The following is a 27,922-nucleotide window of genomic DNA, read 5'->3' on the forward strand; positions in this document are numbered from 1 at the left end:
ATCTCATTCGAGCATAATAAATATTGCCGGGAACTTGTCCAAACTTGGGTCTAAGCTTAAAACTCATACCCTTTCAATCAATGGGGAATTTATGCCGCAAACCAAAAGACAATAGACAAAGGTATCAATAGCAAATCCTTAGAATCGTAGTATGGATACTCACACTTTTTTTGATTTTCTGACACTTGTTTTATAGTTCTACATGATCATGATGATAGAAAATAGAAGAAAAAAAATAGAAGACTTTATTTTGATTCAACAATTATATAGCATGAAAACACATACCAATAGCGGATCAAGGGGAAGAGTCGGTGTGTTGGAACCCCCCCCCCCCCCCATTTTTTTGGACGATCAATGGATACACTGTAGTGCTAAATCCTGGCTGAACTTTTGACGCATACAACAATCACTTTTCCATTGTGGCGTCAGACATTTTGTTTTATGACATCAAAATTTTACGGGAACCTGTGTGATATCCAGTAATGGCTGATAAATAGCGATAAGGTGTATTTGAATGGGGACATATAGTTAGGGGAGGGGGTCCTGATCCCGATCCCAAAATCCCCAGCTTAAACACACAATATCCCTAGGTCCTGAATTCAAATAAATTTAAATCCCGATGTCCCGAAATTTGAAAAGAGAATTCCTGGATCCTGAAAGGGTCAATCCCGAAATCCTGAGCTCAAAAATACCCAATCCCTGAGTCCCGATACAGGTTCTATCCCCCCTCATAGTTGGGACCACCTTTTAAATATGGCTGGATCTGCCCCTGCACACAAATAAGCTCTGGTGAAATTTTTTATTGAATATTAAAGCATTTTCAAAACACATAACAAAGCATCATGCATATGTGAAATAAACTATGAACAGACTCTTCGCTTCAGGCTATATATACATGTAGAATATCAGTAAGACAGTAACACCATTTCTTTCTGTCAGATCCAAAAGTAGATGTCTTGTTTCCTATGTCAGTTCTCCCTATATATTAATTGTACATGTCTGCTATGGGTTTGAGTGTCCTGGGTTTATTTTCCCATTGACTTTGTTTTCCCTGGGTTTATTATCTCTATTTAATACCAATTCTCTGTAAGGACCATACTATTTAAATAGGAGCTTGGAAATGCATGTTCTTAGAATTCAGTCATACTTTGTCAAATAATTCATCTCATCATATAACATAACTGCAAGAAAAAAAAATTGAAAAAATTTAGTGCGTTACCATGGTTACGGGAACCTGTCGATTCCGGCTCTGTTTTAGGCCTTTTTTAAGGAAAAAAGAGCATTTTTCAGTCTCAAATAAAACAAAACAACTAAAAATTGAAGGAAATGCAATACCATTCATGCATTATACACTTTATTGGTAATATTTTTACTACATCTCAATCATTTCAGTTTAACACATTCTCAAGAAAAAAATAGTACAAACATGTGCTAATTTCAGAAAATCCACAATTTCAGAATTTAGCATTTTTTGGCATAATTTAATCTAATTTTACTAAAAGTTGTCAACATAAATTGGAATTGATCTTTTGTTCACCAAGTAGGTATATCATTAATAGATTCAGGAAAAAAATAAAATAAGTGGGGTCTCGATGGGCGATCCATGAAAAATCATGCTAAAAATAGCATGAATTGGAATTAGGTCAAATTGAGCCAATACAACCAAGATCTTTATTTTAAATATTTTTTTTCACAATTGCTTATATAATTGATCAGTAGTTAAATGGATCACTGTGTGGTTTTCAAATTATATTAAAAAAAGATTCAAAGTTAAGGGAATGCCTTATTTTGTGTGCATAGCGACATATTGTTACCATAGTAAGATAATTTTTTTTCAAAAAATCCAGTAATTTATATGAATACAAAAAATTCCTAAGGATAACAATGAATGAAAATTCTTTTTTTTATTTATAGATACTATTTAGCTAGATGCATATATCAATACTGATAAACAGCTATGTAAAATATACCATAGAAACAGCTGTACCACCATAGCAACAATACCAACATCAACTTTAAAATTCTTGTTTCACTTGATTTTTTCATTCGACCATCATCAAATTTTCTATGATCATGTTTTTTTAACAGAACTTGACAAACAGGTGACTTTAAGAAGTAAAATAATTAAGTTTATCATATAAGGATAAACTGTTTTAATAAAAGTTTAACTCCATTTTCCGGAATCAATCCTAATTGATTCTTAATTTAATCACATCAATAATACGTCATTTCGTGACGTCATTCATGCGTTATTCAAACAAGTGCAAAACTGCCAACATAGCTAACGAAAAGGCACAGTAACATACGTGCTAAAGAAAGTAATTTATTTAGATATGACGGAACACATTTATCAAAGATTGGTAATGATATTTATCTAAATAATTTACAAGGAGCACTTGAACAGTTCATGAGATCCGGCGGACCAGCTGTTTTTCCTCAGTGAAATTGATATTATTATGAGAATTGTCTTAAATTTAGATTGGTTTAATAACAAGTGAAACTCGGTCGGGATTTTAAAGGGGCACCAATCAGTTTAATTTGGGGTTGTTTCAGGGGTAATTTCTTTGGCAGTGAGTGGGTATGCCCCACTCATTTGGCGGGATATGGCAAGATGAAAATGGAACATGTCCCCACATTGTACGTTAGCTTTTATTTGGGGTTATATTCTTCTGTGTTCCACAGAGATTAGATTGGGTCTTCTTTGAATGTACCAAAGAGACCGGTTCCTGAATTGGTCCCAGTTTGGAACTTAAGGTGTTCTCTTTGAATTTAATAATTAATAAGCTGCAATGGAAACCAAAGAGTTCTTGGGGGGAATATTTGCTACGTATCGGGGTTCATTTTTCATACGATCTCTCTATTTAGCATTTAACGTAGAGGATTGTAGCTTTCATTGCCTACCAGTGAAGCACAGGCTTGCCAAAAATAATGGTTCGGCGGTTTGTACGTTCATCTTGCCTTATCTTGTCTGCGCAAAAAATTTAATACTGTAGCCATATCATTCCACATTCTTTGTTGATTATTATATTTATCTTTGAAAACAAAAGGAGCCGGTTTTACATTTCACACATACTACTATGGTAAAGAAAGGGTTTGATTGCACATGAGACATAATTAAGAAGAAAGCAAAAATTGGTTGATCGCCCATGAGACATGTATTTAATATGAAGCAGTTCGGATCTTTGATTAAACTTCTTACTATTCTAAAGAATCTGAGTTTTAACTACTTTTTGATGGGATATGGTTGATGATCAATTTGAGTTTTGCAATATAGAGATCACAAATGGTTTTACACTCAGCATGTAACCTCTGAGAAATGCTTGGAAAGTCTATTTCTAACTGTCTTTTTACATCATATAAATAACCTTTGTGTGAATCATTTTCTAATATTCTATATTATATCTTGTCTGTATTAATTCGTGTCTATTGAATATAGGTCAACATTTTTTGTTTAATAATATAACAATAAGATAAATTATGACTGCCAATGAGACAAATCAACATCCAAGACCAAATGTTGTTGATAAAAACAATTTAATGTTACCTTATGGTCTCCAACATGGAACATTAATCTTTAGATGTCTTTCTTTTCCCACATAAATATAGATTCTTACATTGATACCAGTGGATTATCGGATTTATCCAATCGAGATAGTTAAATTATCAATTTTAAAGTTCGAGCCGCCTCGGCGAGTACTTTAAAATTTATAATTTAACTATCGAGATTGGATAAATCCGATAATCCATGAGTAACTATGTAAGAATCTGTTTCTCTAATGATTAAAAAGATATTTTCTTTTTTTGTTTACCGAAAATCCCCTTCGAGTGCCTTTCACATTGCACGAAGTTGTCAATTTCATTAACACCTGTTATCATATTTTGGTTCATCCAGTCAGCCAAAAAGGTCATGACCCTTAAAATCAACCAATGATCTTCTGAGATCACCAGCAACCACACGTTGATTAAATTTTTTTATACAATGGGTTCGAAAAGGGATAAATTTCCATAGAATTAGAGAAATAATATTAATCCCTTAATTATTTTTTCAGAAGTTGTATAAAAAACAAAATTTGTAAAGAGGCCAGACTCAGCCCAAACTGACAGCTTTAATAAATCTTTATAAAGTGTAAAATTGACAAATAACAGATAAGATAATAAGTAGCATTGAAATTTAGTTGAATTGAACTTATTTAGCAATTTGCTGCAAAATTTTAGTTTTCAGTTCATATTTGCTGTCTTCCTCCTCAGCAGATTTAAAATCCCCAGGTTCAGAATTCCTGTCTTTCATTGCAAGTCTTGAAAAATAGGACGAAATTTGTTGTCCAGTCAAATAGTCATTCCTTTTGAAAAGGTACTGATCTTCTTCCTTCATATTTCTCATTTCCTCTGCTGCTCTAAAAGGATCTACCTTACTGCCAGTTCTTTTTCCTGCATAGAACCTATCATGCATGTATTTCCGCTGAGCCTCACTGAAAATTACTCTTTTTTTTTTGGTTTTCAGAGCCCATCCCTGACGCAGCCCACTTTCTCCTACAACTGAGTCTGATGGTATTGACACTGACTGGGTATTAATGAAAAGGCTATTTACTTTTGTGCCATACATAATTTTAGCCTTGTCATGAACAGAAATGACTTGTAGATAGTTACAATCTCCCAGCAGAAGGTGGTTATCCAATGTCTCATTAGAGCTAAATGATTTGATGCAGCCATCTTTAGGACAATCATAAGAAATTTTCCTTCTCTTTGGTTTAGGTTGTAGATCTTCATCTTTAAAAAAAAGTATAAAACTGTCAAATATATTACTGAAGCCTACAATTAATTAGGTGATTTATTAAAATGAGTGTTATCACAGGCTGGGCAGAAATTACCTTCCTGTCCAGGAGCATTATCACTTTATGTTAATAGTGTCAAAGCTTTAGTTTTCATATTTGTGTATACATCTGCATGTCTTTTTATGTTCCTGTGTGCTTGTATCTTTTTATTTAGGTTGTCAAGGTATTGAACATTTTGAAGTCCCACTCAAAGTTGTTTTAGGCATCTTTTTCTGCTTTTATGAATCACATTTACAAGTCATCTGTAACTTTCCTCTACGTCTCAGTTCTAGGATCATGTCATAAACTTAATAAAGTTGGTAAATGCACTGAGGTTTCATTTTAGATCATGACAACTATTTAAAATTTAGCCAATGACATTCAGTATAATAATCACAACATTAGTGCAATGCTTATCTCATCCAGTAGGAAATATTTTCCTTATCTAATTTAATATTTTCTTAATAAAAACATACTGCCAGCTGAATGCAACATTATTGTTTAGGATTTCTTACCTTCAGTACTCAAAGATCTGCTGACAGTTTCCTCATTTGTCCAGTTCAATTTGATGAGAAGTTCAGCTGGCTTAGGTGGAGACCCCAGAGATTTCCAGGGAATAAGTTGTCCTAAAATAAATGAAACAATTATTTTTTCTACCAATAGGAGCTAAATGATAACATACCCTTAGATGTAAATGAAACACTTAGCAAAGTCATCAAGTCATAATCATGCAGAAAATATTGGTCACACTATACATGCCTACAGCTATCACTTTTATGACTGGTAATGGTTTCCTGAGGGACAGTATATGGCTGCAAAAGCTTGAGTTGTTTCGAGGTTAAAGTGATCAAATTATTGGGTTGAATTATAAATACTTCTTAAAACATTACTGATAAAGCACGATATACTTTGACAGGTCTAGAACTGTTAACTTTTTATACATCGGGACTTAGATGGATACATTTTTTGTAGTTGTCTTATCGACACTGATACCATATCTTCTTATTTATACTGAGAAAGTATCTTTATGTAATTCACAGGTCCCTTTACCTTTTCCTATTTTGTACGCTTTCCATACTCTCAATCCATCAGATTCAAATTGGAAGTTATGGAGTTGGGTAATTCCTGCAATTGATTTGGTATTGTTTTTTTCACCATCAATAACGGTTACTGTGTCCACAACTTTAACTCTAAATTGACCATTTTGTCTTGCATCTATGGCCTAAAAAATATAAGTTGTTGATACATGTAAGTCTGAAATCACATTTATATAAGACCCATAATAGATTAGTAGGGTTTTTATTTTATGATGTATTAATTTCGTAACAAATTCGGCATCCACAAATACAGGAAAAGAGAAATCACTGAACTATTTAGCACTGTTTTGTCACTGAAGTTTGTCCATCAATTCATAGTTTAAATGACTTATGAAGTTTGTTTACTTTAAATAATTTCTTTTTGCATGCTAAAAATTATACACAATATTCAAGCTTGATACTGTGAATTTGGATTGTGATCAAATTGTTTATATATTATAGGTTTCTGACACAAAATAAATGTGAACAAAGATATAACAAATCTATTTTGCAATAACTGTGCAATTGAAGATTTGTTCTTGAAACTTTTAAAAAATTTGAAATTTGAAAAAAAATTATAAACCCCTTAAAGAAATTGGAAAAAAATACTCCCCCCCCCCTTTTTGGACCAATTACCGCAAAACTCAATCCCTGCATAGAAAGCACCATTCACTTATACATAAGATATTATTAAAAAAAATCCATGCCCTTAAGCTTAAGCTGTTGTCTGGAAACCAAATGTCTTCGGACGACAAGGATGAACAACAAAGTAATACCAAAATACTACTGGAAATATTTATTAAGTTGTTTTGTGGTCATATAAAAATGATGAGATATCAAAATTACTTGATATATTTACAAATTTAATATATATACATACTACTTTCATTTCTTCAGCTGAAGTAACATCATGACCTTCATTTATGTATCGCTTGATAACTGACTTAATATGGGAGGCTCTACGATCACATGGCCCTAAAATAAAAACAAAATCAAACTATTAAGCAAATTAATTCAGTATATGCACAGAAATCTGCAGGCAATGTCATAATTTTAACTTTAATTTTTAAAGAAATTCATTCAACATTTTGCCAATTTTCTGTAAGCGGTCCTCATAATGTTAAGTTTTAAAACAAAATAAATTTTGAAAAGATTCAACAGTGAATTTATTATATGCATTTTTTGTCAAGTGTATACAATAAATGCTGCAGATCATACCTTTGCCATCCTGAGCTTCTGAAAAGTTGTATGATTTTATTTTATTGCCAACATCTCTTCTGAGTGAAGCCATCATTAATGTGTTTTTATAGCATCCTGCATTGTCTGAATATATGTGGATTTCTTGAATATCTGGTATCAAGGTATGAAGATCAGCAACAGTATCTTTGATCAGAGATGATGTTATGGGGGAATCTTGAGATATCTGAATAACAAAATGATGACTTAATTAATACATGTAATAAGACAAATAATAACAAGACACATATTTCTGAACTTAAATTTGAACCAACAAATATGCAAAAATGTTTATTTTCAAACTTTATTTTATTTTTTCTTTGCAGCACTTGCGTATACATGTTAATTCTTTCTGCTTCCTGACAAATATTTTCTACAAATTCATCTTGTCATTGTTGTAGGGCAAATTGTTCTGTTTTTGACTAAAGAGTTTGTGAAGTTATAAGTTATTCTGTTATTTGTTGATAGCCCTTCATATGTGAGTAAAACGGGCATAGATGTAGAACTATTATTTGCTATTGGTACTTTCTTTTTGTTGAAGGCCTCCATGCAGGTACTTTCTGATCCAGAAAAAAATAAATATAAGGGCTGTTGCAATGCATTTTTTTTCTTATTTTACTGTATGTGAGTTTACGTGTTGTTTTATGCACATTTACTGCATAGTTTGATATATGCAGTGACAACATGTTCTTATCACAATATTCTAAAACTAACATTAAAAAATTGGTGAGTGAATTAAATGGTATTTAAGCAAGTAGAAATATAGAATCATACCTGAGCTGAAAATATATGCACATGTGTGAAGTTTTTGATGCATCCCTGTTCTTTAAAAACTGACACTGCTATGTGCCAGTTCATGCCTCTCTTTGCAAACCAGTCGGTTTGACCCTCTCTATACTTTCTTGGCAACATCTTCATTGCCCAATCACAGGTCACTAAAACTTGTCCGTTTTTCAAATCTCGTACAAGATCTAACCTTGCATCTTCTTGGTTTCGTGATCTCATTATATGAGCTTTCCAGTCTGTAATGCTATCAACAGCTGACTCAACCTGATTAAAAAAATTAATAAATAAAAAGAGGTTATACTTCAAGCAATTCAACTTGTAATTGAATATCAATTTATAAAAAGATGTTTTAAACACAGATACTGCATTCATCAGACAAAAGTATTTAAAAAATAAAAAAGAAAACCTCTCTCAATGAAATGACATAATGATAACCTACTTGACAAATGGTCAAAAAGGAGTACTAAAAACATGTCTCAAGAACATTCTAAATCCTAACTACATAATGATGCAATCATGTTCTAATTATTTTACAGTAGAAAAAACATGTTTAGTACCTGAAAAAGTACTGCATCTTTGTTTTCCCAGTTGACACTCTGAACAATGGTGGAAATTTCATTCAAGATTTCATCAAGATTTCTGCATTGCAGACAAATTTCTGTATGACTGTGACCACACTGCTCTTCACCTTCACTCAATGCAAAAAGTCTGCAATGATCTGCTATATTTGATTCAGCCTCTATGTGAACCTATAAAAATAATTTGTTTCTGTAATTCAAGTCAATATTTGACAATTTTTTGAAGAAATAACATATATCATGTATATCAACAAGCATTAATTTTATTCTAGAGTCTTATGTTAATTTTTGCATTTCATGACTGATGGCATAAGATAAATACTTGATCTTGAAAAGATCATATATGTTTAGTTGCTACTTTTTAACATATCTCCTCTAAAGTTGGATGGTTAATCAGCCAGCACATCTCATATAGTTTATAAGCTATCTCATATAATTTTCTTTATATCTTACAAATTACATGAGTTTACTAATAAATTATCCCTATGATATTAGCTTGTAAACTACATAAGATAGATATCCTACATAAAAAATGTGAATAAGTTATCTTACATATAAAAAGTTTTAAAAAAGATATCTTTATATCTTATAAAGTAATATATAATAAATTTTATAAAGTAAATTAATACAATGTATCTCATAAAAACTATACTAATTGAGATATATAAATGTTATAAATCATATGACATATCCTACATATTATATGAAATATCTTACATATTATATGAGATATCTTTCATATTATATGATATATCTTTTATATTATATGAAATATCTTAAAGTTACAATAGAAACAACAATGGCTTGCCACAAATAAATCTTAGTTGAATATGAAGTTATATTGTTATGTTCTGATTTATTAGCCATTCAAGTTGTTTTTTTTACAAATTTCCAATATATCATTGTTCTAAATATTCTGGTTTATATGTGCATACTCTATATATATTACCTTAAAGTCTGACTTTAGATAGCTTTTACCACTAAGAAGACATGAAATCATCTCTTTCTTTCTCTCATCAGTGATCTCTAATTTTTCTATAATGTTTTCCAGGTCTAGGAAAGATCTTCCCCCCTCAGCCACATAGTAGTCTAATCCCTCTATACATTTTCGTACAGATGCAGAACAGTCATTTAAAATCTTGTATAATGTTGAGGATCCTGTAAAATGAAGTATAAATTGTGAATCTTAAAGATCCAATTTTAAGTTAGAGGAAGATAAAAGTAATGTTCATGTAGTTATTATATAGAGGTTCAACTTAATTTTTATCATGTGTTGTATATCTCTGATTAGCAAAATTAAAAAAACATTTCAAAGAAAAAATATGCAAACTCTAATATTCTATTATACCTAATGGTTTGATATCTTCTGCTTCACAGTATTGTGTGTACTGTGTTATCAGTGAAGATGGTGCTAGGCTTCTAATGAGGTTTGGAACTTCAACAATCTCTCCTGAAGAAAGTTTCATTGTCTTTGTCCCATAAGGCAAATCCTTTATTATGTTAGATGACAGTATGTAGTCAATAAAATGTTCAAGTTTTTCATTGTCTACCCTGTTCCTACATTTTTTGTCAAGTGCAACTGGCATACCACATCCAACATCGTTTGTATGATGCTTGGCTTTATTGAACTTCCAGGCTGACACATTAGGTAATAACTGAAAAAAGTGATAAAGTAAAATATTTTTAATATTTTGCCAGGAAATTTATGTTTTAGTATTTACTATATAAGTCTAGAAAGTAAATTATTTCCTGTCAATAATATAACATCTGAATTAGGATCTGATAACTACCTTTTTTTATTGGCAAAAATCCAAACAAATTCTAAAAAAAAACACTATTCTTTGATAATTATTAAACCCATAAAATGAATTATTTTTGGAAATTAATCATGAACCTTAACCCTCTAAATATTTGAAAATAAAAATAGTCTTTTATGTAAATGATGCCTATACATATATATATATATTTATCATATACTTAGACTAAATAACATATGATTTTTACTGTATTATAAAAAAGAAGATGTGGTATGATTGCCAATGAGACAACTATCTACAAAAGACCAAAATGACACAAACATTAACAACTATAGGTCACCGTACGGCCTTCAACAATGCCCATACCGCATAGTCAGCTATAAAAGGCCCTGATAAAACAATGTAAAACAATTCAAACGAGAAAACTAACGGCCTTATTTAAGTAAAAAAATGAACGAAAAAAACAAATATGTAACACATAAACAAATGACAACCACTGAATTACAGGCTCCTGACTTGGGACAGGCACAAACCTAAATAATGTGGCGGGTTAAACATGTAAGCGGGATGATTATTATCATTTAATTCACGTAAAATCCGTATGTTTCAAACTGTTGCTTAGCAAGCTGATATGAAAAGTTTATCACATGCTTCAACTTATATCACATGCCTTTCCACAAAGTTATTGCTTGGCATTCTGATGATACTTTGCAAATTCCGGAAAATACACTTAAATGGTACATTTTAATGTTTTATCTAAAACCGTGAAAAATTTAAAATATGAGGACACTATAAAGCAATTCTTTTTTTTTAAATATTTTTAGGTCAATAGTATAAGGGAGATAATTCCAATTGAGGTAATAAATAAGGGAGATAATTCCAATTGACGTAATAAAGAATTGTACTGAAATTCATTAGGACAATATCAGCCAAGCAAATTGCAAGAAATTACTCTCAATCAGGATAAAATTTCACGCAAAGCAGCTAGTATCAATTTTTTTTTCATTTCTATAATTACATGATCTTACTTCCTTAATCTCTCCAAAAGTTCTGTCCTTGCAAATAATAGACAGTATTTGCCTTTGTAAAGTCCAAGACTCAGCTTGTAAATATACTTCCTTCAGTATAAAGCTAGTTTGATCTAATGTTGTAATCTATAATAGTAACAATAGAAATTTTTTAGAAATGTGAGTCAATATAATATACATGTACATACATATATAGTGATATTCCACATAAAGAACCAACACTGACTGAGACTGAACACTAAATCTGTGACACATCAAAACACAATAATTATGTTATTACAAAAAAATGTACATGATCAGTTAGATATATAATAAAGAGTTCTAGAAAATCAATATTTCAATTGTAATGTACATGTACAGATGTATATAGATATCATTAGAGTAATGGGGTCATACATCATTACTACAATTCAAAAATATAAAAAAGTCATGTGGTATAATTGCCAATTAGACAACTATCCACCAAATTTCAAACATAGTAGATGTAAGCAATTATAGGTATTTTTAATAAGGCTAATTTCCAATTGATTTGTTCTATATTCAGGGACAATTGTTTTAACTATAGATTTTAGTTTATCATGTTTAACTGCCATGTTTGCAATTTAAATTACCTGTTCATTAAGAAGAGTTTGTTTTGCCTGTAAAACCATGGTTTCCAATTCTTCCCCTTCACCTGGGCATATTGTGCTGCAAATAGCAGTAAGGCACTCCAATGCTTTGGATACACACTTTTTTCTTGTTTTCTCACAGGAAGTACTTAATGGTGTTGTCTTTTCTTTTACTGGAGAAACATTTGTTATTTCAAGATAAGCATTAAGCTTCTCAAGTTTCCCAATGCCACACACAGAAGCCTCAGAGTGTTGGCTGAATATTGGCTGGCTTTCACTATCAGCATCAGAAAAACAATTTACCTGTAAAAATGATAGAAAACTTGACAATATGAAAGACATGGATGTCTTAATCAATTGTGTTAAATTAAAAGAAGCTCACTAATATTTAAGTTAGGTCATTATTTACCTTTATGTTGGTTTTCTGTTTCTTTAAGACTTTTTGTTAAATATTCTAACAATCAAATAGAAACTTATTGCATTGTGGGAACAAACTTAGGTCAGAGCTATTTTTGTGTAGGTGAAAAAGATCAATCTAAATGCATCATAGTGGATATTTCTACATAAATATATTGCAGTATGGTCTTTGCTCATTGTTAAAGGCCATACAGTGACCTATATTTGTTGATTTTGGTTTCTTGTCTTGTGAAGAGTTGCCTCATTGACAATGACATACCACATCTTCTTTTTTAAATGTACATGTATACACAAGTTCCAATTACAAGCATTATTTACTGTTCAGGCTGTGATTCAATTGCTTATTATTTGTAGCTAAATTTATATTGACCTCAACAATAGTGTGTCGTTCTCGTTTTTCCTCAGCAATTGCAATGCATGATGTGGCACCCTCCTACAAAAATAAAATAAAATAAAAATATTATTTAGAGAAAATGGCATAAATACACCTATGTACTAGTATCCTAAAATAAATGAACAGTTTTGCTATTTTACATTTGCATCTGATTGTACAAGTTTTATAATATCACTTGAAATTGTTGAGACTAAGATGAACATGTACAATTAATAAAAAAAAATAAACATGTACATGTATGCTGATATATAATACATGTATATCCACAAGTATACATTCAAATTGTATTAACAATAGAAACATCTTTAATTCTTCTTATAAACTATGTTTCTGTTTATAATATTTTTGCATAAAATAATTATTACTGCAAATGAGACTACTAAATCTATTGAATAAAATGGATATATTAAATATGTAAGGAAACATTAGTACTGTTTAGAAATGTGAAAAACCCATACTATATACATATAGTTGAACATTGTTGAACAAATAAAAGGTTTCATCCTGACAACTGTGAAAAAATAAGAAAACTGACAGCCTACTTAATTTATAACAAAATAATTTATGGACAACAAATATGAGACTGAAACAAGTAAAATGTGCAACTGGTATAGTTTTTGTAAACCATACATTTTGTAAATAACTTACTGCATAAGATTCATGGCAAATAGTCTCTATTGGTTTAACTGACAACTCTTTTCTGCAGTTTGTGCAAATTGCTGGAAAAAATACAGTTTACATGATTATGTATATATATTGGTGAATACATTTAGTACTAGGAAATTAGAAAAAGTCATAATGGTCAAGATTAAGATAAGTTGGTATAGCTCTGAGGTCCTTTCAATTGATTTTGTTACAATATACCTCTGTATGCGTCGCATGTTTTGTTCCATTCATATATGACATTGTACATGTACATTTGAGAATTTAGAGTATGTGTGGTGTCTGTGTCTCATCCAAAATTGTTGGTCGGCTGTTAAACAATTTATTGTCATCACACATGTCACAGTACAATAGTAAAAAGTAAACTTGCACCAATATTTCACAAATAACAAAAATCCTTCTCTAGGTTGAAGTTTTTTCTCCTAGTTCTTTACAATGAACAAAAACAGCCAACAGTTTACACAGAAAAGAGGCAAAAAGTATTAAACAGGCTTCCATACTTGGATAAACTATATATAAAATTGTGAACTTTGAATTCATCTTCTCATCTTTTATTATAGCTACATGTAGCCTTAACAGTCATGTGAAATTATGAAAGGCAATAAAGGTGTCAAAACATGAAGTATTTTTTCATTTGTTTATTTTTTAAGCATATTCACAATTATATATGTAAAATTGAAAGAGTAAGACTACATTAATTTTACTAGATGTGTATCTGATTTAGTAGATACCAGATTTCACTTTTTTTCTTCATGTCAAGGGAAACATTACTGGATCCCCTCTTTTTTCTAAAATTTTTTTTTACTTTCAAATAATTTCAGCGGGACAAAAAAAAGAGAAGAAAAACTGCAACCCTCCCTCTTGTATAAAATTTAAAGAAAAGCCTGGCCTCTTATGAATTTTTTTTATGAAATTGTTAAACTAAAGAATTGTAACTATAAATTAATATGTTCTTGAAAGAGGGGCGGCATGACCTTTTTAGGGACATCGAGATCAGGTGTTTTTAAGCTTGTAATTTCGGGATTGACCCTTTCTTCTTAAAGTTCAGGATGTCAGATTTAATTTTCTTTAAATTTGGGACCTCATGATTTCATGTTTTTAAGCCCAGGATTTCGGGATCAGGACCCCTCCGACCCCCCTCTTGAAATAAAGCATATTTTATAAAACTACTTACGTGCACCAATAGGCACTACAAGTCCAGTTGTAGTAAGAATATTATGCATGACATCCTTTGTTATTTTTCTGTCTCCTTTAGCCACACTTTTGTGTGCTGAAATTGAGGATGGAATGCAACATTTTCTCCTGACCCATGAAAGACGATTTTCTTCTTTAATATTCTTTAAATGTTCACCACAAATGGCATACTCCTCTGTTTTGTAGGTGTTTAACAGACCGATTTCAGATAACAGTAGATCTGCATCGTCCGATTTCAGAGATGCTAGTAGAAAATTCTTTCCATCACACCCTACACCTGCATATTTACTGTCTTTAAATTTACAACTCATGCCATTCACTTACAAATTAATGTTTTTTCTACTTTTGTTTCAACAGCTCCTCATATGGCTTTTAACTAGGATCTCTTTTGAAAAATTAACAAATGTTCCAAGACATTAAGTATGGATAATATTTTTTGCTTTAAAAAATAGTGTTCAGATTGTGTCTGCCAAACACACACTCCTTACTGACTTTTACACTGAAGAGTTCTGCAAGGGGAAATAACTCTTGTATAAAATGAGGGAAATTGGGGGAATTCAATAGGCCAATGTTTCTAAATAAGCATAGACCCCACCAATTTTTGTTTTGAAATATGTAGTTTTATATTTTTTCTTCCAAATGGGAAAAAAATTTAATTCTTCTGATTTTGACAAAATATTTTTTTTTTGGTTCAAAAATAGGTCAGCTAGACCGAATCTAGGTCATATTACTAAGTTTCATGGGACAACAAACTTATTTTTTTGGCATAAAGTTTTCTTTCTCCAAATTTAAGAATTATTTGGATATCACTCTGATAAATGGAACCAGTAATGGAGATTTATTTATTAGAGAAAGAATGAAAATACATCTTTGTAGTAAGTTAGCTATCTTTTCAAAGGAATTGTGGAGTAAGGAAAATTTGCATGCCGTATCCATGGTAACCAAAACATTTCAATGAATCAAAGTTATGTTTTTCAACATATATTAGGAGGTCCTTCAAATTTATGATGAAATTCAAAAAATATGCAACCATGCATTTCCAGCTAATTTTGGTCATTACAGATAATTGCTTTTAAAAACAAGACAAAATAATGATATATCTGGTAATCAGTTTTTAAATACCACTACAGATATTTTTTTTGGTTAATATAAAAGAAATTTCATATCAAAATTAATGAAAAAATATGTCAGACACCAAATTTTCATTAATTGTTCATTTTCGAGTACTCTGCTCTACCATTAAACTCCTAAAAATGATTCTGTTCTCATGGTTCTAGTGAAAAGTTAAATACGAATCGAACGAAGGATTAGCTAAGAAAGGCTTTTAAATGAAACAATTAAAACTTTCTTAGGACGAATGAAAAAAGAATACATTGAAAATTATTTGAAAAAATTAATATATTTCAACATGTTGGATCAAAATTGTTTGACTGACCAGGTTTCATTTTCCAGTAAAGGGGTACATGTATTACAATTGTAGAGTTTCTCTAATTATCTGTTTTACATCCCAAATAAACTTGAAAATATTTGTAAGAGGCATAGATATCTTATTCATTTCAAATTGAACTGATAGTACTGGTAATTTATAGGATTATTTATTTGATCTGAATTTCATTTCCATTTATTTTTTCTCTCACAGTATTGGATTTGACAACCTGGAAAACCATACAGGTAACGCAGGTGATCATTGGAGTAGTCCGATGGATAAATATGCTGGTAGACATACAGTAGAAACATCTCACCCAGCAATCCATAGTGAAGCAGTCAATTGTCTGGCGAGAATTCAACCTGGCTTTTGTTTGTCTGGCAGTAAAGATCAGGTAGATTCTAGGTTATACTGTTTATCTGGCAGTAAAAACTAATGAAAGATATTAGGCATACAATTTGATACCCCATACACACCTTTCCTCTCAATATGATTCATCATTGACACTACACGTAATTATCAAAACGGTTAGAACGCAAAATCGAATACAAATATGAAGTTATTAGCATCAAAAACAGAAAATTTCAAAAAGTCATGCCATAAAAGATCGGGTACAATTTAGGCATCCTAGAGTTATACTGTTCGTCATGTTCATCTGGCAGAAAAAAAGATGCATTTGAGAAACTGTATTCTACCACTTATCCTATTCGAAATGATATTTTGCCACTTTGATAGATATATTGTTTGGTCACTCTGACATAGACATGATATATAAATCTACATCTACATCTACTTACCTTCAATATGTTGTAGATTACAAGAGGCACATGCCATAAACATGATATTTGGTCACTCTCTTTAGGTCAATCATGTAGGTATGATAGACCATTGTTAATTAAAAAAAAATAAAATGAAGTCAGCTTCAAAATATTTATTTTGAAAATTAAACTATGAATTCATTTATGTTTTTTGGTACCAATTTTTTGTGGATTGATGAAAAATCACATTTTCATGGACATATGGTTTTGTGGATTTGCTAGTTTGCATACTATTCTATATTAGCATATACAGAAGTTAAACATTTATATTTGTGGTTTCCCTGTACCCATGAAATTCTATAAATTAGTATTCTATGAGTATTAATGAATCCATATAGTATCTCTGGTGGACATATCATTCTACAAATAGGGTATTGTGGCTAGAATTGACATTTATATTGCAGCAAAAATTGGTACATTTGTATATGCTAGTGTTATTATGTGTTTTTCTTACAGTTAATATGACCTGTACATGTTAGTGTTGTTAAAGGCATGAAAGGAGAATTGGTAAATATAGATTGTAAATAAATTGTCTGTGCTTGCTCTGTTTTTCAGACATTGTGTTTATATAACTATTGTACCAACAAACTAGAAGATAAATGGACTGGACACGAAAAAGAAGTCACAAAGGTCGGTGTGATTTTTTGTCGAGCCTGCAACTTTTGCTGCAGAAAGCTCGACATAGGGATAGTGATCCGGCGGCGGCTACAGCGGCGGCGTTAGCTCACTTCTTAAAAGCTTTATATTTTAGAAGGTGGAAGACCTGGATGCTTCATACTTTGTATATAGATGCTTCATGTTACAAAGTTTCCGTCAGTCACATGTCCAATGTCCTTGACCTCATTTTCATGGTTCAGTGACCACTTGAAAAAAAAGTTCAAATTTTTTGTAATGTTGAATTCTCTCTTAATATAAGTAATAGGATAACTTTATTTAATATGAGCGTACCTTGCAAGGTCCTCGTGTCTGTCAGACAGTTTTCACTTGACCTCGACCTCATTTCATGGATCAGTGAACAAGGTTAAGTTTTGGTGGTCAAGTCCATATCTCAGATACTATAAGCAATAGGGCTAGTATATTCGGTGTATGGAAGGACTGTAAGGTGTACATGTCCAACTGGCAGGTTTTTGTGTTTTGGTCTGTTGTTCTCATACCATATGCAATAGGTCTACTATATTTGTTGTATGGAATGATTGTTAAGTGTACATGTCTAGCGGGCAGATGTCATGTGACCTTGACCTCATTTTCATGGTTCAGTGGTCAAAGTTAAGTTTTTAAGTTTTGGTCTTTTTATCTAATGCTATATGCCATAGGTCAACTATATTTGGTGTATGGAAATATTTTATGATCTTTATGTCAGTCGAGCAGGTTTTATTTAACCATGACCTCATTTTCACGGTTCATTGCACAGTGTTAAGTTTTTGTGTTTTGGTCTATTTTTCTTAAACTATAAGTAATGTGTCAACTATATATGTTGTATAGAAGCATTGTTAGCTGTACCTGTCTGCCTGGCATGGTTCATCTGACCTGGACCTCTTTTTCAAGGTTCATTGGTCTTTGTTTAGTTATCTTGGTTAATGTTAAGTTTATGTGACAGTTGTAATAAAGCTTAGCTTTATACTTAGGACTATCAACATAATATCAATGATTAGTATAGAAGGCGAGACATTTCAGTGTGTGCACTCTTGTTTTCCTATACTGTGGATTCATATATTTTCATGGGTATCAATTTTCATGGCTTGAGAAAAACCAGCATTTTCTTGGGTATTTGATTTCGTGGTTTTGCCAATCTCTGCATACAAAGCCTAAAGAAAATGTGAAATTCGTTGAAAATTTGAATTCGTGGTTCACCTGTACCTACAAAAACCTCGAAAATTGGTATCAAACAAATAATACTGAATCCACAGTATGAAAATAAAAATATGTGGAATAATTGCTATTAATAGAACAGCTCTCCACCAGAGACCAAACGACATAGAATATTAGCTATTATAGGTCACTATACAGCTGTGAACCTTCAACAATGAGCAAAACCAATACCCATAGCAAGCTTTAACTGCCATGAAATGACAAATGTAAAACAATCCAAACATGGAAAACTAACAGCATGATTTATGTAAACAAAAACAAATATGGAAACTTTTGCTATGACAATGTCATAACCCCAAAGCCATTTAGGAAATTTTCCCTCAACATTGAGATTCAGTTTTGCCATGAAATCTTTACTGATGTCAAGCATATACTGGTAAAAACATTCTTCTCTTTTGTGTACTTTTCAGTTAAAAATTTCCTGAAATATCCAAAAGTATAAAATGATAAAATAAGTATCAATCTCGTCCAGATGACAATGACCTACTTCTACTTAATTTTGTTTTACTTGTTTCAGATATGTTACGGAACATTTTGCCAAAGCATATTCAGTGCTTCAAGGGACAAGTCCATAAACATGTGGAAACGAAACACTCCAAATCCAGTTCAACAGTTCAAGGGTCATGACCTTGTTGTTACAGCATTAGATATTAATAAAGGTTAGTAATTTGTCATGACCTTTCAACCCTTGAAAGCCATGATTTTTTTTTCATATAAAATTGAGAATGGAAATGGTGATTGTGTTAAAGAGGCAACAACCCGACCATAGAGCAGACAACAGCTGAAAGCCACCAACGGGTCTTCAATGTAGTGAGATGTCTAGTTCTTTTGTTTATTGATTTATTAGATTATAACATCTTTTGATTACATAACATTGAGGTATTTGCAATATAGGGCATACAATTTCAGTATTGACCCCAATAATAAAGCCACAAATTGATGTTAGTATTATGTAAAGGTATTTGCTATTTATTTTTTGGAATTTGATGATGACATGAATTTTATTTGCTTTATTTCTAAAAAAAAATCTAGTAATTATAAATACTGGATACCAGATATGATTTTGGAATGAAGGACAGAAAGACTAAGGAAAAAAAGTGCATAAACAAAATTCCATAAAAAAATTTCCACAATTCAGTTTTGATATATTTTTTTCACATCTGTAAATATTCATTAAAAAAAAATTTAAACATTTTTGTATATCTCTTGCACATTTTATATAAATCAAGTTTGTTAATACAACAGATTTTCAAAAATGCAATAATGATCAATTTTATTTTTTAGAAAAAAAGCAGTCATTGGCAGTTAAATGACTTTTCACATGACTGGCTTCATGGTACACAGAAATAAATCTTTTGTATGATAAACATTTGATAATTTAATAAATCTTAAGATTGAAAACCAGAATAACAATCAGATTAAAAATGAGAATAACAATTAGATTGAGAACGAGAATAACAATCAGATTGAAAATGAGAATAAAAATCAGATTGAGAATAAAATTAACAAACAGATTGAAAATGAGAATAACAATCAGATTGAGAATGAGACAATCATAGACTGCATTAGTAATGTGACAAGAAAAATTCCTGTTAAATGTGTTTATTTATTAAATGATTGAATTTACTTTCAGATAACACAATGTTGTGTTCTGGATCCCGTGATAATACAGTAAAGTTATGGGATGTAGAGTCAGGAACCAGTCTTACTGAAAACAACATTCATCGGAATCTGGTAAATACAGTTTTGTTGACCTTTATTTCAGTCTTAGATAATTAAATAAACAAATATTTTGGACTAACAGGCTGAATTTATAATGTTTAAAAGAAGGACAGGTTAATCTGAAAGCATGATAAAATAAACGAATATCAAAAACAATATAAAAATAAAAAGGAAATGATATGATTTCCAATGAGACAACTCCACACCAAAGACCAAATGATGTAGAAGATAAAAACCATGAAAACTGTAGTTCACTGTATATCTTTCATCAAGGAGCAAAACCCATACTGCATGGCAAGCTATAATAGAAAGACAAATGTAAAACAATTCAAACAAGGAAAGTAACTGTCTGATTCATTTACAAAACAATCATATACAAAAAAACAAATATGATATACATAAACCACTGAATAACATGCTCCTGACTTTGGAGAGGCACATACAGAATGTGGCAGGTTAAACATATTTTTTTTGTGCTCAACTTTCCACTACCCTTGGACAGTGGTGCAACAACACAACATGATAACAAACCATAAAAATCAGTTGAAATGGGCTTAACTCATCAGACCAAGCCCTTTTCAGATTTTCAGGGACAGGCATTTGATGGGCACCTAGAGCAGCTGTTTTTTATTGTGATCTCTCTCTGTATAACCAATCATTGCAAAGTATAAAGCCTTAAACAAATGTTTGATTACTTGTTTGTAGGTAACAGATGTAAAGTTTATTCCTGAATCTAACCTGATAGTTCAGACAGGAGAAGATAAAGAAGTTAGGTAAAGTTAATAAAGTATAAACAGTAAATACTGGTTAACTTGTCATGGTGGGTTGCTGTCTGATTGGTTTATCTTTCACATCTCTTTTATTCATATTGTACTTATGTATAAGAAGGATTGCTGCTATCAGTGATTTTTTTGACTGTTACAAATTTCAAAATAAAAATATATTGATTCAAAGCACAGTGAATAACAGTTGCTTATCAACTTTAATTTTTGTTAATCTGTAAAATGTAAAATGTTTAAATCTTTGATAAATTTCTGAATAAGCCTTAACCTAATTGGTGGTCTTGTAGTAGTATGTGTGCACAAACTAAGATATTTATCCCCTTGCTGATCAAACCATAAACAGTAAATTATGATTTGTTGCTTTACAGCAAATCTTGCATAATTTATAAGTCTGTACAATGACAGTTTTACTAGGAATAAAAATTATGGGTCTAATGTAATGGGTATTTATTTCTTAAAACATTGGATCTTGCTTGTTTCACTTTTGAACATATCATATGTAAGTTCATATATGGTGAGTAGTGATTCGGATAACTTTCAAATAAGTAGAAATAAGAAGATGTGGTAGGCAGTGTTCCAGCTAGCATGAAATGGAGGGGCGCCGCGCCCCGCCCCCGAAATTTTGCGCCCCTCTGCCTTTTTTAAGCGCCCCTGCGCCCCTCTGTGCCCTTTTGAAAAAAAGTTTAAAAAACCGATCTTTTTTCCTCATATCGTTGACATTTTGTTGAGTTCTTTATACACACACTTCATTTAGACAACAGATTAAAATATTGTTGACACTTGTTACCTGTATATAATCACCTATTTGATTGAAGTCAATTACTTAATCAGGTGAAATTTACCACCCTGTCTAATCCCTTTGCCCTGAAGCACCAAACATCGAAGTTAAATGAATTGATTATTTTAACACCTGACGATGCAAAATAGAATTAATAAAATAAATGTGAACGGTGTTCATTTCTATTTGTTATTTATAAAATAACGTTCATTTAAAAAGAATCATTCCAATAGGTCAACACGCAAAATGCCGACGAAAAAAAAGAAAAATTGACCAACTCGGAATTGACAAGAAGAAAATATCAAAGACTTGCCAGTCTATTACATCTTTTTTCAAGAATAATGACCATCAAAAGTAAAAAAATAATTTAATTCTTTACCTTTATGAAAAATCGAGAAGAAGAAAGGTTTCTATCAAATAATGCAATTGTTCTTCTATTGTAAATTCCGCCGATTACGGAGCACTCGAAAGTCCGATTTTTATATCATCTTTTCTTAAATTGAAGTCCGTTTTGACTAACTTTAATATTGATATTATTAAATACGCTCAACATGAAGTAAACGGAGATGCTTGTTGGATTGATAATAAACTTACAAAATTGAAATAATTTATTATTGTGCCGATTACGGAGCTTTCGAAAGTCCGATTTTTGTATCAATTTTCTTATTGAAATCACAAGCACTTGTTTCCATCCATTGGAAGACCCCCATCAACGTATATTTCCGTAAATATACGTTGATAGGGGGTCTTCCAATATGAATAGAAACAAGTGCCTGTGATTGAAATCCGTTTTGACAAACTTATTGATTTTATTAGATACGCTCAACATGAAATATACGGAGATGCTTGTTGAATTGAACAGACAACAGTGAAACAATGTATGAGGGGGGGGGGCCTCATGTATGGTTATACAGAGATAGAAACTCTCCTTATTCAATAACAGGACTTTCTAGCTCTTGTGTCATCAGCAGAACTTACAGATCGTTCCTTATCTAGTCTGCTAGAGCTATTTCATTCACCTTGTCATTAGGATAAAAAACCTATTATCTTTATGTACCCTCTTGTTGCAAAACTATTCAGTGTTGCAATATGACATGTACATGTACAACCACTCAGTACAGCAGAGGTGGAGAAAATATTCTCTCAGGTCAAATTGATAAAGACAAGTCACAGGGCAAACTTGAAAACACAGACATTAACAAAAATATTAACTGTAAAATTAAACTGTGATGAAACTAATGTGTGACAACCTTCTTCAAAAAGAAAAACAGAAGATTTGTCATTGTTGTTTAATATTTATTTGCATTTGAACTCTTCTTTGAAAAAATCTGTAGTTCTGAAAGAGAAATGAATATAGTAATGTCTATTATTGCTATCAGTTTGATTTTAACTTATATGTTCTAAATAAATGATTTTTAAACTTGTATATAATAGCTATTTAACTAAGCTACATGCTTGCTAAAAATATGTCTTTATGTGGTAATATTAAGTATTTGATTTTTTTCATTGAAAACGCGCTAAAGTGCCCTTTTTAAAAACGCGCCCCTCTATTTTCAAATCCTAGCTGGAACACTGGTAGGAGTGCCTATGAGAAAACTCTACATCCAAGTCACAATTTGTAAACGGTAAATGGGGTATGATTATAGGTCTAAGTATGGCCTTCAGCACAGAGCTTTGGCTCACATGGAACAGCAAGCTTTAAAGGTCCCCAAAATGACTAGTGTAAAACAATTCAAATAGGAAAACCAAGGGTATTATTTTCATACAAAAAGAAGAAACAAGAAAACTTATGAATTACATCAACAAACAACAACCACTGAAAAACAGATTCCTGACTTAGAACAGGTGCAATCAAATGCAGCTGGTTGTAACGTTCTAACTTGTGCCCAACTTCACCCTAACCTGGAACAGTAATGACAGTAGTGTAATAACAGTTTCATTAAAACATATATGCAGACTTAATGTTACCAAGGGAAGGCAATTTTAAATATTTTTCTTGCATTTTCAATGTTCAAAAACATCAGAATGTAGATTAGAATATGAAGTATCCTCACTCATATATGTTTTTTTCCGAATAGACCTTAATATTTTGTGTATCTTTGTAAACAGTAGAAAAGAACTGTCTTATAATGCCTTATGGTGCCTTTTCAGATTATTTGATACTAGATCATTGAATGTGGTTCATAGTTTCCAACGTAAACAGTACATACAGACATGTTGTGATGTTAGTCCTGATGGTGTATACTGTCTGACCTGCAGTAATGGCTTTGGTGGAAATGGTTGTGAAGCTACAGTTAGTACTGTCATATATAGGTTGTCTTCTCAGATAGATAATGCTCATTTTTTGGGGCATATGAATTCAAAAGCAATCTTAACTTATATTGAAATTTTTATCCATTGACAATTTTTTGAAACATTCTTTGAAAGAAATTTTTGTTTTAATTTTGTTTCAAAAATCATATTTTACATTATAAAGTGTCTCCCAATTTTTTCCTTGTCACTGACAACATATCTGATAGGTATTATGTCTTTTCAAGTTCATTCTGCTGATGTATTTTGAACACATTCTACAGTTATCAAAGGTGGTTTAGACAAAAAATCTATGTAAAGAGGATTATCTTCATTAAATCAGCTACATAAACCGAATTTTCTTACTAATTTATGAAAAATATTTTCTAAATGGCCTGAAGGTTTAGGACTTGCAATTTGACATTGCAGCTGATTTTGTATTCAGTTTTCTTCTGTTTTTTTTTTGGAGAGAGAAGTTTCAGTTACAAGCTTAAGTGTATAAAGAGAGACAACTCTAACTTGTATCAAATTCCAAATAGCCAAATTTCAACAAAACTGACTGTTATTTTTTCAACATTCTGCTTTTATGTATGTTTAAAAAAAAATGATTTTATTTTTTCATATGGATCATAGGTAATGCTGCTTCAAGCAGTTAGAAAAATGAACCCTTAATATTTGATGCCTAAGTTTACCTTTACATGGAATAGAAAACGCTGCCTCATCATTCTTGTTGTTACTTTTTGCTCTGTTACGATTTAATTTGACTTTCAGTCTTACTTGCTTTTATATATAATAATTCTAACACACCCACTCTAATAGTAGAGATGCAGAAAATATAAAGATAATTTATTTTTGTTTTCAAATTTGTCCCCCATAACTTAAAGTCACAAGATTTTTGATAAAATTTTGCATCAAAATTGAAATATTAAATGTCATTATTTAAAAGTGATATTTGCTTGAAGTTAAAAGGTTATCAGAGACAAAATTCTGCAAAATACACAATTGAGTAAAAACCTCTATTGCTGGACATTTTAATAGTGTTTAATTTTTGTTTGTTTGTAGTTATGGGATTTAAGAAGTAGAAGTATAGTTCATGAGTATAAAGGTCACACAGAGGCTATAGATAGTTGTGTATTTTTACCTTACAATGGTACAAACTTAATAGCCACAGCATCAAGAGATTTCAGTGTCAAAATATGGGACAGAGATTCAAAAGGTAAGATGTTTATTTTACATTTCAAATTACAGATGACTAAATGTGTAATACTTGATATAGTGTATTCAAAAACTATATGTGAAAACTTTCTGTGTATGTAAGTTGGAAACATAAAAAGAGCAGAGAGATCATGGAGTTACGATTTAAGATTTTCTCAAATGGATAAATAAAAAAAGGAAGAAAAACAAGTTGCAATAATGTTGAAAATGAAGATGTGGATTATAAAGAAATGAATCATTAACCCAGCATAAAGAATTTCACTAAAATTAAGACCTAGACATCATAAGTCTTACATGATTGACAAGTCTCACATTATATGGCGAGCTGTAAATCACAATTAGTGAACCAATTAAAAAGATTTGACTGAATATCTGATTTCAACACCAATATATGAATATATAAATACCATCCAGAGCAGGCCAATGGTAAACATTTATTTATAGTTACTTCCTGCTTGATAAAATTTTTATTTCCCATTGAGTGTATTTGTAAATGTCTAACAACAAGAGGGAGTTTGTTTTGCAAGATATTGAATACAAATGTTGGCTGTTTGAAAGGAAAAGAAAAAACCTGTAACAGTTAATTTCTATATCAGAGGTAAAAATGAAATAGAGTATTTGCCTACCAACTTCTTTAAAAGAAAGAATTAGTAAAGATAAGATTCTAGGAATATTTAACATTTAAATCTACATGAGTAATCAAAAATTTACTTAATATCATTTTGGTAGTTATTATAATCTGATATTTACTTTTAATTATTTTCAGCATGTATATGTGAATGTGTGATAAGTGGGTCAGGACCTTTAACCTCAATATTATGTTATGGTGAACCATGGTATGTATTTTATCAAAGTCTGTTGAGTAATCTCTAGATAGTTGCCATTTAGGTCATAATGAAAAAGATCCTAGATTATCTCCCCTTTTTCGGAAATCTCAAAACCTGATTTTGGCTATTTTCTTTCATATTGCTGAAAGATTTAACAATTTATTTTCAAAAAGTTCAAATAAAAATGAAACATTTAGAGAAGTAAGAATATACATAGACAATAATCCCTCGGAAAGATAAATTCCAATAGATAAAGGAAGTTCTCTTTCATTGCTTTCATATTGAAAGGCATTTAGCATCAGCCACTGGTAGAATTGAATATTTGACTTTCATATTGTAACAGAAAGAAAATATATTATATAGATATAAGAAGATGTAGTATAAGTGCCAATGAGACAACTATTCATCCAAGTCATACTTTGTAAAATAAACCATTATAGGTTAAAGTATGGTCTTCAACACAGAGCCTTGGCTCACACTGAACAGCAAGCTATAAAGGGCCCAAAAAATTACTAGTGTAAAAGCATTCAAACGGGAAATCCAACGGTCTAATATATATAAAAAATAAGAAACAAGAAACACTTTTGAACCACATCAACAAAAGACGACCACTGACTGAACATCAGATTCCTGACTTAGAACACATGCAAACAAATGCAACGGGTTTAAACGTTTTAATAGGTACCAACCTTCAACATTAACTGACACAATAGTGTTACATCACAACATAGAAAGACACACTATAAAATATCAATTGAAATGGTTTAACTCAATTAAAAGAAGCTAGAATTGAACTTTTGCAAGTAAAAATGTTCACAGGTCAATGGTTCAATTTTTTTAACAAATTATTCTTCTTTCAGTATAATTGTATCCAGTTTTAACCTTGGTATTCAGCATTTAAAATTTTCATTACAAAACCAGACATTGATAAAAGAAGGGAGTTTTTGATAGGAGCCAATGACAATGTGTAATGAACTGTTTGTGGTTTATAAGTGTTTGAAATATGCATGTGAGCGCTAGAAAAGAAACAATGAATGGTTCTATGGATGTTTGTGTCATAGCATGACTGTTTATGTTAGGGTTTGACTGTTTGTGTCAGATTATGACTGTTTGTGTCATAGTATGACTGATTGTGGCTAAGTATGGCTGTGTGTGTCAGAATATGATATATTCTGTTAGATATTTCAATATCTTTGATTTGTGAAGATATTGAATATTGAAGCAATGATCTATATGTTTAGAACATTCAAATGCTTATGGTTGATTGGCTTGAATGTCTGAGATAAGGCTTGCATCTTTGTTATTGCTACAGTGTATGTTATGAAGAAATGATGCTTTCATCCCAATCATCCCCAGTTTTTGGTGGGGTTCGTGTTGCTTAGTCTTTATTTTTCTATGTTGTATCTTCTGTTCTATTTTGTCTGATTGTCTTTTTGTTTTTAACCATGGCGTTGTCAGTTTATTTTCAATTTATGAGTTTGACTGTCCCTCTGGTATCTTTCGTCCCTTTTCTATTATCTCTATGTAAATTTTTCAATAATTAGGGAAGTTTTTCATAAAATTTATCTTCTAACTGTCTTGTTTTATATTATTGTTTTCCAATGTTTAAAATAAGTCATGTTGATGTACTAAATAGCATAATTGTTGA

At 31.1% G+C, this 27,922-nt stretch overlaps 2 protein-coding genes across 2 annotated transcripts; one reads left to right on the forward strand and one right to left on the reverse strand.

The window, feature by feature from the left end:
* Positions 1–27,644, forward strand: LOC143063794 (WD repeat-containing protein 31-like). Its single transcript, XM_076236177.1, has 10 exons — positions 1–121; positions 16,188–16,368; positions 17,348–17,422; positions 19,179–19,320; positions 20,295–20,395; positions 21,089–21,156; positions 24,095–24,236; positions 25,295–25,448; positions 26,214–26,283; positions 27,135–27,644. The coding sequence occupies exons 1-10, from the start codon at positions 81–83 to the stop codon at positions 27,220–27,222; spliced, it is 1,062 nt and encodes a 353-aa protein (XP_076092292.1). The 5' UTR covers positions 1–80; the 3' UTR covers positions 27,223–27,644.
* Positions 3,194–13,437, reverse strand: LOC143063793 (uncharacterized). The gene is made up of 12 exons (XM_076236176.1): positions 12,668–13,437; positions 11,884–12,183; positions 11,273–11,398; positions 9,836–10,142; positions 9,437–9,645; positions 8,467–8,658; positions 7,898–8,173; positions 7,106–7,310; positions 6,768–6,862; positions 5,862–6,033; positions 5,327–5,437; positions 3,194–4,767 (listed from the first exon to the last, which is right to left on the reverse strand). The coding sequence occupies exons 2-12, from the start codon at positions 11,920–11,922 to the stop codon at positions 4,187–4,189; spliced, it is 2,313 nt and encodes a 770-aa protein (XP_076092291.1). The 5' UTR covers positions 11,923–12,183; positions 12,668–13,437; the 3' UTR covers positions 3,194–4,186.
* Positions 27,645–27,922: the final 278 nt, after the last annotated feature.

Source organism: Mytilus galloprovincialis, chromosome 2 (genome assembly GCF_965363235.1).
Source record: "Mytilus galloprovincialis chromosome 2, xbMytGall1.hap1.1, whole genome shotgun sequence".
Lineage (NCBI taxonomy): Eukaryota > Metazoa > Mollusca > Bivalvia > Mytilida > Mytilidae > Mytilus > Mytilus galloprovincialis.